The sequence below is a fragment of the Hyaena hyaena genome, unplaced genomic scaffold (assembly GCF_003009895.1).
Source record: "Hyaena hyaena isolate Hyena2069 unplaced genomic scaffold, ASM300989v1 scaffold_576, whole genome shotgun sequence".
Taxonomy (NCBI): Eukaryota; Metazoa; Chordata; class Mammalia; order Carnivora; family Hyaenidae; genus Hyaena; species Hyaena hyaena.
This window is the reverse complement of record NW_024081208.1, coordinates 926,610-940,291: the sequence shown is the minus strand read 5'-3', so window position 1 is coordinate 940,291 and position 13,682 is coordinate 926,610. Positions and strand designations below refer to the sequence as shown.

At 35.4% G+C, this 13,682-nt stretch overlaps 1 protein-coding gene across 1 annotated transcript in view; it reads right to left on the bottom strand.

Moving 5' to 3' along the window:
• IL1RAPL2 (interleukin 1 receptor accessory protein like 2) overlaps positions 1–13,682 on the bottom strand; it is a 637,686-nt gene that overhangs the window by 45,451 nt on the left and 578,553 nt on the right. The window contains exon 7 of the mRNA XM_039256555.1: positions 1,293–1,422. Coding sequence (XP_039112486.1) covers positions 1,293–1,422 — 130 coding nt within the window. The remainder of the gene's footprint in view (positions 1–1,292; positions 1,423–13,682) is intronic.

The following is a 13,682-nucleotide window of genomic DNA, read 5'->3' as shown; positions in this document are numbered from 1 at the left end:
TCCAAAGTGGCTGTGCCATTTTACACTCCCACCAGTAGTGTATGAGGATTCCAATATCTCCACATTATAGGCAACACTTACTATAATCTTTTAAATTATAGCCAGCCTAGTGAGTATAAAGTTTTATCAAGGCATTTTGATTTGCATTTCTCTGATGACAAATGGCTAATTCAGACACCTTTCATGTACTTTTTTCCTAGAAATAGTCTCATTTAATCAATATTTTACATAGGCTCTCATGAGATTCATAGATCCTCAAAGTTATGTTCTTCCAGAGTGGAACTATTGGGTGAAAACATAAAGAAAAACTGTGATAGTAGTTATAATAAATTAAATTTAATAATAGAAAGTAATATAAAGTGTACTTGTTTCTTTCACACTGCAACATATTCAATAAAAAAGTGAAAGAATGCATTGCACTGAAATATTAGATTAGCTTCCATTACAAGATTCTTAATGGGAGTAGAGGGGGAAAGGTCCCAACTTCTATTGGAATGAAAAATGTACACTATATATCATCATCTCTGAAATCAAAGGACAACTCCATAGACTGAATGAGAAAAATTACCTATCCCTTATTCATACAAAAGACATCATATCAAATAGGATTAGAAAACCAAAATAAAATAGATATCTATGTACCAGGGAGATATCTATAACAGAAAAAATTACCTATCCCTTGTTCATACAAATGACATTATATTAAATAGGACTAGAAAACCTATAGAATAGACGTCTTTGTACCAGGGAGGTATCTGTAACAGGTTCTGTCACAGGAGGTATCTGTCTAGGGAGGTGCTAACCTCACTTTTAGGATGAGCAGTGGGTACTGGGAAAAATAAACACTATTCAACACAGTTATTTTGGTGAGTAGTAGCTTACTACTGTCACTGTAGCTTTACACTTATGACCTATGAAAGATGTTTGTTCTTAGGGAGTAAATAATGAGAATTTGCCCAATGGTCTTAGGAGTCACCTACAAAGTTTGGGTATTTGGTATGGCTGGATGGAGTAACAGTGGCCTAAGTTTTGGAAACTCAAAAGAACTTGCTCAAGCAACTTAGAGGAGGTCATTACACTCCATGGTATATTCTTAAAACCTGAGAAAACTTCCTTATATTGGAAGCTTACACATTTGCATTTCCTAGGGCACTCACTCTCTCCACCAGATCAACTTTTAGAAAATGGAATGATTTGGAGTTGCAATTAAAATCCCAACCAGAAGTTCTAGGATGTTCCATTGCTTAACTTCAAAGAGAGCAAAGAAAAACTAAGCAATTCAAGTACTGTACCTTATTTCACCTTCTCTAATGTGACCTGCCAGTTCTTCAATAAACTTCTCCCCTTTCATCCAGTAGATCATTGGTCCAGACTCTCCACTGAATCCAAAGAATGCTTTGCAAGGGATGTTCAGAGGTTTACCTGAGAATGACAGAGAAAAGGAATTGAACAAATAGCTCCTGGTTATCACTGGCAGACAGAAACGGACTGTTTAATATCCAAAGTAAAGCTCAGAGGTTACTCATTTTCAACTTTTCTTCCAATCATCTTATCACTCTACATGAGAAAAAATTTAAATAATCACAAGGGCTTCCGGGAAATTTAAAAATTAAGATATTATCAAAAATGAAAAGTAAAGAAAGTTAATCAGTTTTTAGAACTGCTTATTTTTACTGCCTCCCTTCCAGGAACTAACAGGGAGGAATCAAATAGAAAGAACTGTCCTTTTTTCTTTTTTGAGAGTATTAATTACTGCTTACTTGGACTTGCCTTTGAAGTTAACATTAATCAAAAGTATGTTGATTTTTATTGGTGAGAATGCATACCATAAGCTATCCACTGTTAAGATTGCATAAAGAAAATTTGTTTATTCTGGTGATTGTCTATTCTAAGAAAAATTGGTTAATGCAAAATGAAGAGATAATTTTTTAGTTACAGAACTATAAAGAGTACATGCAGGCAAAACTGTCTAACCATATCTTTTATATTCTTGGAGTTTGCTCATAGTATTTAAATGATTCTAGGCAATACTGCAGCATTTTTTATTATTGATCTTTGTGATTATAGTTACAAACTTTGTTTTAATTATAAATTTATCATCAATATAAAAGCAATTATTTTTTGCTGGTATTGATTGTATTTTCTTCTTGCAAAGTAGATTAATAAGAGAAGAATGGCATAAAGAGCACAATCTAGACATTTCTGACAAAGGAGTCCCCCAATTCATAAATCGTAATGTAGCATATCATTTTCTCCATAGTACACAATTTTTGCCATTGTTGAAGCATCAGATAATTTCAAAAATATTTTTTCCTTGTACAGTACGTGGTGGATTCATTCTCATAATATCTCTTCTATTATAGAATATCTATTCTATTATTAAATTGATCCAAAACTTTCATGTTTTAAGAAGCATTACTTTCTAGGACTCCTTCTATTTAATAACCATAAGTAGCACATGATTTTCTTTGAGGACCATTTTCATGAAGAAACAATTTTAATGGGAATTAGGTTCTACATTAAGACAAAGTAGAAATTAAAAGAATCTCATAGACATGTAGATGCTGGATAATAGGCTGGGCTTAACTATAATTAGTGACCTGTATATTGATCTTTCTATAGTGCAAATTTATATCTTAGTAAAATGACATGTTACAGACCTTTGCGACCATTCAATTATTGTCAAAACTTTTGGAATCAATAGTCTATCATATATGTCTAAAACAAATCTGAAACAAGGCTATTCATTGTTGCTTTGAACATGTGCTCTGTGATATAAGCTTGTGTAAAAATGAAAGATATAGCCTTGTATAGTGGAAAGTGCACAGGAGATTTGGATCCTGGTTTTGGATATATAATGAAAAAGCAGATTATCTGGCCCTGGGTAGATTACCTAACATTTTATAAACTAACTGTTACACATGTAATAAGGATGGTAATATTTTGGAAGCTCGGTAAGTCAGTATTTACACAAGTACTTGGTTGAATTCAAAAGTCTCATCCAAATTTAGCATGATGGTGTTTCCTTCTGAGGCTTGGTCTTTCAAGAAATTAAATTTGAAGCATAATATGATATGGATAATGAGATAGATAAGTGTTAATTTTGACTTTGCCAATTTCATATCCTTTTTAGATTTATGAGTCCTGGTGTACTAACAGCCTTCTCTTATCAATGCACTATAAATATTTCCTGGATTCTAAAATAAGTATGATTTATCCAAGCAGGTCCTGTGTTCTCTAAACCTGAACACAGTGTCTTTTCTATGCCTTAGTGCTCTTCATTCCCATGAAATTGAAGCTTTTAAGGGACATCAAACCAGATGACAGAAAATCCAGAGACTATGATAAACATTATTATAAATAATCCCAGTTGCAAAATCTACTAGTATATACATATTTATACATATAAATTCTGGTTGTCATTCTTTTGGGCTATGCTGAAGAATATACCAAATAAAATACCTTTTAGTAATTTCTAGCATGTGGATGCTAGGATCTGGTTTGATTTTAATGGAGAAAGGCAATTATAGCAAAGTGCAAAAAGGGACTTCCTTGAGGTGGTCTATCAAAGTTAACAGATTCTGCCTTTCCTTGGAACTACTATACAATGGGTACTGATTATAGCAGCAATTTCTTCTGAGAATGTTTTTACTCTCCCATCAGACTATTATTGTTAAATAAATGCAAGAGACAGGTATTTCAGTGGTCTAATTTATACAAATGCTGAATAAACATCCTGAATAATTTTTGTCAGTGATAAAACAGGAAAACCATCTAACCATCATATGCAATACTCTGAGGAGAGCACCAAAATGATTAGCTTTTGTGTCTGCTGGTGAGACTGATTGCAAGGGTATGGCCATCTTCTCTTCCCAAAGGTATATTAAGGATCTCTGCATTGATTGAGCAAATAATCTGAAATGGAATCTATCCAAGCTTTTCTAAAAGAGGGTTTAAATGCATGTAAAAACTCCTATCTACCATTTGCATATGTTTGCTACTATATTGTTTTGCCTCTAGACATTTTCAAAGTCATTCCCTTGGTATTGTATATCCTACTAGTAGAAATGACCAGCTCACATTTGTACCTAAATGGGATAGTACAGAAGGCTGAAGATTATAAAAATAAAAAGAACTTCATGAGTTTCTCAATGTTTTGTGCTATTCACAAGAGAATGGTTTTAGATAATCCTTGTAGGATTAAATTATTAAATTAAATCTGTTTTAAATCTAGACAGGCAACAAAATATATATCCATACAAGGAAACGTACTTGAATATTCCTAGCAGCTTTATTTGTAAATAGCTAAAAACTGGACATAGTCCAAATGTTCACCAACAGGTGAAAAGATAAACCCTGGTACATTCATACTATAAAATATTAATCGAATGTGAAAAGGAATAAATAATGATACCACTCATCCATTGATACACACTTCCCGCCCATTGATGGACACTTAAGGTTGTTTCCATATCTTGGCTATTTTAAACATTGTTTTAATGAACATGAGGGTACAGATATCTTTTTGAGTTAATATTTTTTAAAATAAATACCCAGAAGTGTAATTGCTGGATTATATAGTAGTTCTATTCTTTATTTTTAAATCCATACTCTTTTCCATAGTGGCTGCACCAATTTACATCCCAACCAACAGTGCACAGAAGTTCCCCTTTTTACACATCCTTGCCAACATTTATTTCTTGTGTTATTGACTTTAGCCATTATAACAGGTGTAGGATGATATCTCATTGTGGTTTTGATTTGCATTTCCCTGATGATTAGTGATGTTGAGCATCTTTTCATGTTTTTCAGTCCTCTGAACACTTTTTGATAAGATGATGATGATGATAATGATTTGGTGTTGTTATATAAGTTCTTTATGCATTTTGGAGTTTAACCTCTTATTGAATATGTCATTTACAAATATTCTTTCCCATTCAGTAGGTTGCCTTTTTGTTTTGTTAACTTCTTTTGCTTTTTATTTTGATGACATTTATTTTTGCTTTCATTTCCCTTGCCTTAGGAGACATATCTAGGAAAAAAATATTGCTATGGCCAATGTGACAGAACTTATTGCCTGTGTTCTCTTCTAGAATTTTTATGGTTTCATGTCTCACACTTAGGCCCTTAATCTAATTTGAGTTTATTTTTGTATATGCTGTTAAAAGGCGGTCCAGTTTCATTCTTTTGCATACAGATAAGTTTCCAACACCATTTATTGAAGAGACTGTCTTTTCCCCATTGTATATTTTTGCCTCCTTTGTCATAGATTTATTGACCATATAATGGTAGATATATTTCTGGGCTCTATACTTTCTTCTATTGACATATATGCCTATTTTTGTGCCAATACCATACTGTTTTAATTACTACAGCTTTTCATATCTTGAAATCTGGAATGTGATACCTCCAGGTTTGTTTTTCTTTCTCAAGATTGCTTTGGCTATTCACGGCCTTTTCTAGTTCCATACAAATTCTAGTGTTTATTTTAGTTTTGTGTAAAATGGTGTTGGTATTTTGATAGTGATTGTATTGAATCTGTATTGCTCTGGGTAATATGGAGATTTTAACAAAGTTAATTTTTCCAATCTATGAGAATGGATTATCTTTCCATTTATGTCATCTCTAATTACTTTCCTCACTGTTTTATAGGTTTCAGAGTATATGTCTTTCATCTCTTTGGTTAAGTCTATTCCTAGGTATTTTATTCTTTTGGTTGTAATTGTAAATAGTGCTGTTTTAATTTCTCTTTCTGTTACTTCATTGTTAGTATATAGAAATACTACCAATTTCTGGGTATTAATTTTGTATCCTGCAACTTTACTGAATTCATATATTACTTTTGGTAGTTTTTTTTGTGGAATCTTTAGGACTTTCTATAGCATTCTATTGTCTGCAAATAGTGGCAGTTTAACTTCTTGTTTACAAATAAAGATGCTTGTTATTTTTTTAAATCTTGTCTGATTTCTATGGCTAGGATTTCCAGTGTTATTTAGAATAAAGTGGCGAGAAGAGACATCCTTGTCTTGTTCCTGATCTTAGAGGGAAAGCTCTCCATTTTTCACTATTAACTCGAAGTTTTTCATACATGGCCTTTGTTATGTTGAGGTATGTTCCTTCTATCCCTACTTTTTGGAGATTGTTTTTTAATCATGAATGGATGCTATACTTTGTCAAATGCTCATTCTGCATCTATTGAGATTATCATATGATTTTTATCCCTCACTTTGTTGATATGGTGTATCACATTGATTGATTTGCAAATGCTGAACTATACCTGCATCTCTGGAATAAATCCCACTTGATCATGTTGAATCATCTTTTTAATATATTGTTGTATGTGGTTTGCTAATATTTGTTGAGGATTTTGCATGTATGTTCATCAGAAATATTAACCTGTAGTTTTTTGTAGATTTGTGGTGTTTTTATCTGGTTTAAATATCAAGGTAATGCTGGTTTTGTAGAGTGCATTTGGAGGCTTTTCTTCCTCTTCTATTTTTGGAATAGTTTGAAGAGAATAGACATCAAGTCTGCTTTAAACATTGGTAGACTTCACCTGTGAATCCATCCAATCCTGGGTTTTCATGTTTTGGTAGTTTTTTGATTAATGATTCAATTTTATTGCTTGAAATATGCCTGCTCAGATTTTTTATTTCTTCCTGGTTCAGTTTTGGAATATTGTATGTTTCTAGGAATTTATCCATTTCTTGTAGGTTATTCAATTTTTTGGAATTTATCTTAGTATTCTCTTTTAACCTTTTGTGTATTACTGTGGTTTCCCTTGTTCTCCTATCTCATTTCTGATTTCATTTACTTCACTCCTTTCCCTTTTTTTTCTTGATAAGTCTCATTAAGAGTCTATCAACCATCTTTTGGTTTCATTGATTATTTTCTATGCTTTTAAGTCTATGTTATTTGTTTCTGCTCTGGTCTCTATTATTTCCTTCCTTTTATTCACCTTGGACTTTGTTCTTTTTCTAGTTTCTTTAGGTGTGAAGTTACATTGTTTATTTGAACATTTTCTTGTTTCTTGAGATAGGCCTGTTATTGCTATATAGTTCCCTCTAAGAACTGCTTTTGCTGTGACTTAAAGATTATAGATGCTTTGTTTTCATTTTAATTTGTCTCCAGAATCTTTTATTTCTTCCTTAATTAGTTCACTGACATGTTGGTTGTTTAGTTTCATACTGTTTATTCTCCATGTGTTTGTGTGTTTTTTTCCAGTTTTTTTCTTATGATTTATTTCTAGTTTCATACTATTAATATTGGGAAAGATGCATGGTATGATTTCAATCTTGACATTTTTTGTGGCCTAATATATAATCTATTCTGGAGAATTTTCCATGTGCAATTGAAAAGAATGTGTATTCTGTTGTTTGGGGATGGAATGTTCTATACATATATGTAATATCAATCTAGTCTAATGTGTCATCAAATGACACCATTTCCTTGTTGATTTTCTGCCTGGATGATCTAGCCATTGATGTAAGTGGATGTTAAAGTCCCCTACTATATTTTTTCTTTTATACTTTGTCAGGTTGGTTTCCATATACTGTTTTTGTATTACCATTTACTTCTCTCAGTATGTGAATTAATAGGTGCTTTATGTGTTTAGGTGTTCTAGTGTTGCATGTGTAGTTATTTACAATTGCTATATCCCCTTACTAGATTGATTCCTTTATCATAATGTACTGTACTTCTTTGTCTCTTCTGGCAGCCTTTGTTTTAAAGTCTCCTTTAATTAGAGCTACCACAGGTTTTTTTGTGGTGTCCATTTGCATGGTAAATGTATTTCCATTCCTTCACTTTCAGTCTGTATGTGTCTTTAGATCTGAAGTGAATCTCTCTGAGGCAGCATAGAGATAGCTCCTGCTATTTTTTAATCCATTTTGTCATCTTATGTATTTGATTGGAGCATTAAGACCATTTAGTTTTTAAGTAATTATTGATACTTATGTACTTATTCCCACTTTGTTATTGGTTTTCTGGTTGTTTTTAAAGTTCTTCTTTGTTCCTTTTTTATTATTTTACTCTTTTTCTTTGTGATTGGTGGGTTTCTCTAATGTTACACTTGGCTTTGTTATTTTTTCTTATATTTTTTGTATCTATTGTAGGCAACAATGTGGTTCATAGATAACATCCTAAGTTAATAGCAGTGTACATTCATTTGATGGTCATTTAAGTCAAGCACATTCTTAAAAAAAGAAAAAAAATACAAATTCCTTATCTAAACCCTCCTCCATGTTTTGCAAAGATGTTGTTGGGAGAGGGGGCAAGATGGCAGAGAAGTAAGGAGCTCCATACATTGCACTCGCCCCCTTCTCTCACACAGAAGAGGCCTGAAGCCATAGGAACCCTTACAGAATCGAGGAGTTTGGGAGGAAAAGGTGACAGAGTCCGCTGAGAAAACCTTCTAGCGTGAGTGCGAACTGGGGAAGATAAAATCAGGCCGGGACCAGAGACACAGAGGGATGTGGGGGATCCCCCTCTGTGGGGAGTCTAGAGGGGAAAAAGAGTGGCCAAAACTGCTCAAGACACTGTTCCTGTGGCTGGAGAAGAGAAAAACCTCCACGCGGGACACAGAGAGATCCAGGTTCCTGCTCTCCAGCTGACCATAAGCAGGACGCACTCGTCCCAGGCGACCCCCAGGGAAACTGTTCCCCGCTCACCAGCTCGACCTGGAGGGGACATGCGGCGGCCCCACCGGCCCCACCGGCCCCACCGTTGTGCTTCTGGCTCGGCTAGATCCCTAGAGGGGAGGCAAAGGGCTTAAAACTGGGAGATTTGCCCCCAAGTTTCTGTTTTGGGAGAAGGGACACAGAGGGACACGGGTTCCTGCTCTCCAGCTGACCCTGGTCGGGTCGCACTTGTCCCAGGTGACCCCCGGGTGAAACTGCTCCTCGCTCACCAACCCAACCTGGAGGACACAGGAGAAGCAGCTTCTGGCTCAATCCCCAGGAGGAAGGCAAGAGGCTTGGGACTGCCCTGAGGAGATCACCTGTGAGTTTCTGTTTCCAGCAATTTCAGTGGAGCAAGCAGACTGAGATCTGGAAAGGAGGCCTGGCCTGGGATATAGAACACGGCCCACCTTGGCTGCGCCGCCGGCACAGGGAGTTTACACACCCAAAAAAGTGGGTTGCAGCACTTGGTTCAAGAAGGGACTGGAGCTCCGTCACTCTTCTCCCACAACTGCCAAGGCAGGACTCCCGCGGGACACACTGGATCAAACCACGCCCATCCCTGCTGGAGAGCTGCCCTCTTCCTTTTTTCTTTTTAAATTATTTTTATGTTTTTTTATTATTTATTTATTTACTTATTATTTATTTTTATTGGAGCCGGGACAAGACCAACATGGATGCACTGCCCTGATTAGTTCTGGTCACTGGCTTGCTTAAAGTCACATTTAATCCATTCTCTAGATGTAAATTGTACACCTACCAACCTTTTCATCTCTTTCTCTCTGGAGTAATCAGACTATATAATTTCTCTGGATAACACCATCGTCATTTCTTTCGCATCTTCTCCAACCATATTCCACTCTTTCACTCGTTGAAAAAAGCTTCTTATTCCTTCTGCCTGCTCATTTCATTTCCAATTTCGCCTCATCCCCACCCTGTTATTTCTCTCTTTCTCTATGCTCTTCCATCAGCACTGCATACACCCGGCTATTTGTTTGTGGCTGGGAAATCTGGTTATATGCCTTAAACTGTTCTTTGTCTATTGGGTTTCCACTTTTTTCCTTTCCTTTTCATCTTTTTTTCTTTCTTATGTATTTTTATTTCTTATTATTCACCTTCCCTCCTTCCTCTTTTCCCTTTTCTTTTTGATTTTCCTTTCGGTTTGCGTTTGTTGGATTTGTCTGTGCGTTTGTGTGCCTTTATTCCCTGTGTGTTTGTCTGTCTGTTTTCTTCTCCAGGACTACCTCAAGAAACAAGCCAAAGTACACATGATGGAGAGTCCAAAATACCACCACGAGTAGGAAAATAAAATAACCAAGTTCTCAACAAGAGAGACCAACAGATAACATTCAAAAACACTTTCTGAATGGATAGGACCTGGACAATCAAAGAGCCTTCTTTGCTACAACAGCACTCACAGGTGCAGAGAGTATAACAAGCTTTTAAATCTAACAAAAGATAGAAAGCTAATCAAAATGACAAAACTAAAGAGCTCTCCTCCAAAGAAATTGCAGGAAGAACTGACAGATAAAGAACTGCTCAAAAACAGATATAAGCAAAATGACTGAACAAGAATATAGAACAATAATCATAAAATTAATCGCTGGGCTTGAAAAAAGCATGGAGGACATCAAAGAAACTATGGCTACAAACGCCATGTAGCTTAAAAATAGTTATGATGAATTTTAAAATGCGATAAATGAGATACATAATAAACTGGAGGCATCCAATGCACGGATTGAAGAGGCAGAAAGGAGAATAAGTGATTTAGAAGACACAATTATAGAAAAAGAAGAAACTGAGAGAAAAAGAGAGATAAACTGATCCAGGAACGTGAAAGAATAGTTCGAGAGCTCAGTGATACAATCAACCGGAACAATATCCGTATCATAGGAATCCCAGAAGAGGAAGAGAGAGGGAAAGATGCTGAAGGAGTCCTGGAACAAATTATAGCAGAGAACTTCCCCAACGTGGGAAGGGAAGTAGACATTGAAATTCTAGAGGCACAGAGAATGTAACTTGAATGAATCTTCTTCATGACATATCATAATGAAAATAGCAAAATGTAAGGAAAAAGAGAGAATTTTGAAAGTCCATAGGGAGAAAAGGGCATTAGCATACAAAGGTAAACCTATAAGAGTGGTGACAGAACTATCTACTGAAACTTGGCAGGCCAGCAAGGAATGGCAGGAGATCTTCACTGTGATGAATAGAAAAATATGCAGCCAAGAATCCTCTATCCAGTAAGCCTGTCATTCAGAATAGAAGGAGAGATTAAAGTCTTTACAAATAAACAAAAATGGAAAGAATTTGTCACGACTAAACCAGCTCTACAAGAAATCTTGAGGGGGACTCTCTGAGGGAAATGTTGTAAGGAACACAAGATGCTAGAGACACACCACAGCATGAATCCCACAAATGTCACAATTACTGTAAACCCTTATATTTCAATAATAACACTGAATGTAAATGGACTAAATGCGCCAATCAAAAGACATAAGGTAGCAGAATGGATAAAAAAACAAAATCCATCTGTTTGCTGTCTACAAGAAACTCATTTTAGACAGGAGGACACCCTCAGATTAAAAGTGAGGGGAAGGAGAATTATCTATCATGCTACAAGTAGTAAAAAAAAAAAAAAAGCTGGAGTAGCTATACTTATATCAGACAAACTGGACTTTAAAGTAAGGACAGTAACAAAGGATGAAGAAGGGCATTATATAATAATTAAAAGGTCTATCCATCAGGAAGAGCTAACAATTATAAATGTCTACGCACCAAATATGGGAACACTTAAAGACATAAAACGATCACAAACAGAAACAGTCTTATCGACAAGAACATGCTAATAGCAGGAGACTTTAATACTCCAAATACAGCAATGGATATATCAACTAGACAGAAAAGTAATAAAGACACAATGGACTTAAATGACACATTGGACCAGATGGATTTGACAGATATATTTAGAACTCTACAACCTGAAGCTATGGAATTCACTTTCTCCTCATGTGTGCATGGCAAATTCTCCAAGATAGATCACATACTGGGACATAAAGCAGCCCTCAATAAATATAAAAGAATTGAGATCATACCATGCACACTTTCAGATCACAATGCTATGAAACTTGAAATCAATCACAAGAAGAAGTCTGGAAAACCTCTAAAAACATGGAGGCTTAAGAACACCCTACTAAAAAACAAATGGGCCAATCAGGCAATTAGAGAAGAAATTTAAAAATATTTGGAAACAAATGAAAATGACAATACAACAATCGAAACTCTATGGGATGAAGCAAAGGCAGTTCTAAGAGGAAAGTCCATTGCACTCCAGGCCTATTTCCAGAAATTTGAAAAAGCTCAAGTGCAAAATCTAACAGCGCACCTAAAGCAACAGGAGGGAGAGCAACAAGAACACCCCAAACCCAGTAGAAGAAGAGAAAATAAAAATCAGGGCAGAAATAAACTATATAAAAACCAGAGAAACAGTTGAACAGATCAATGAAACCACGAGTTGGTTCTTTAAAAAATAAACAAAATTGACAAACCTCTAGCAAGGCTACTGAAAAAGAAAAGAGTGAGCCCTCAAATAGACAAAATCATGAATGAAAACGGACTGAAACCCATCTGAAACACGAGCAATTATCAGGGAATACTATGAAAAATTATATGCCAAGAAACTGGACAACTTAGAAGAAATGGACAAATTCCTAAACACACACTCACTACCAAAATTCACACGGGAAGAGAAAGAAAACCTGAACAGACACATAACAAGTGAGGAAATCGAATAAGTTATCAAAAATCTCTCAACAAATAAGACCCTGGGCCAGATGGCTTCCCTGGGGAATTCTACCAGACATTTAAAACAGAATTAATACCAATTCTTCTCAAGCTATTCCAAAAAACAGAAATCGAAGGAAAACTTCCAGACTCATTTTACGAAGCCAGCATCAGTTTGATTCCCAAGCCAGAGACCTAGCGAAAAAGGAGAACTACAGGCCAATATCCTTGATGAATACAGATGTAAAAATCCTCAACAAGATCTTTGCAAATCAAATTCAACAACGCATAAAAAGAATGATTCACCAAGATCAAGTGCCATTCATTCCTGGGATGCAGGGCTGGTTGAATATCCACAAATCAATCGATGTGATACATCACATCAACAAAAGAAAAGATAAAAATCGTATGATCCTGACGATGGATGCAGAAAAAGCATTTGACAAAATACAGCATCCCTTCTTAATAAAGACCCTCGAGAAAGTCGGTATAGAAGGAACTTATTTAAACATCATAAAAGCCATCTATGAGAAGCCCTCAGCTAACGTCATCCTCAACGGGGAAAAACTGAGAGGTTTTCCCTGAGATCAGGAACACGACAGGGATGTCCACTCTCACCACTGTTGTTTAACATACTGCTGGAAGTCTTAGCATTAGCCATCAGACAATAAAAGGAAATTAAAGGCATCAGAATTGGCAAAGAAGTCAAACTTTCACTTTTCACAGACGACATGATACTCTACATAGAAAATCTGGCAGACTCCACCAGAAGCCTACTAGAACTGATCCAAGAATTTAGCAAAGTTGTAGGGTACAAAATCAACATACAGAAATCGGTTGCATTTTTATACACCAACAATGAAGAAACAGAAAGAGAAATCAAGAAACTGATACCATTCACAATTGCACAAAAAAAAACCCATAAAATACCTAGGAATAAAGGTAACCAAAGGTATAAGAGATCTGTATGATGAAAACTATAGAAAACTTATGAAGGAAACTGAAGAAGACACAAAGGAATGGAAAAATATTTCATGCTCATGGATCGGAAAAATAAATATAATTAAAATGTCATTACTACCCAAAGCAATCTACACATTCAATGCAATCCCAATCTAAATTGCATCAGCATTCTTCTCAAAACTACCGGAAACTATCCTAAAATTTGTAAGGGACCACAAAAGACCCCGAATAGCCAAAGTACTATTGAAGAAGAAAACC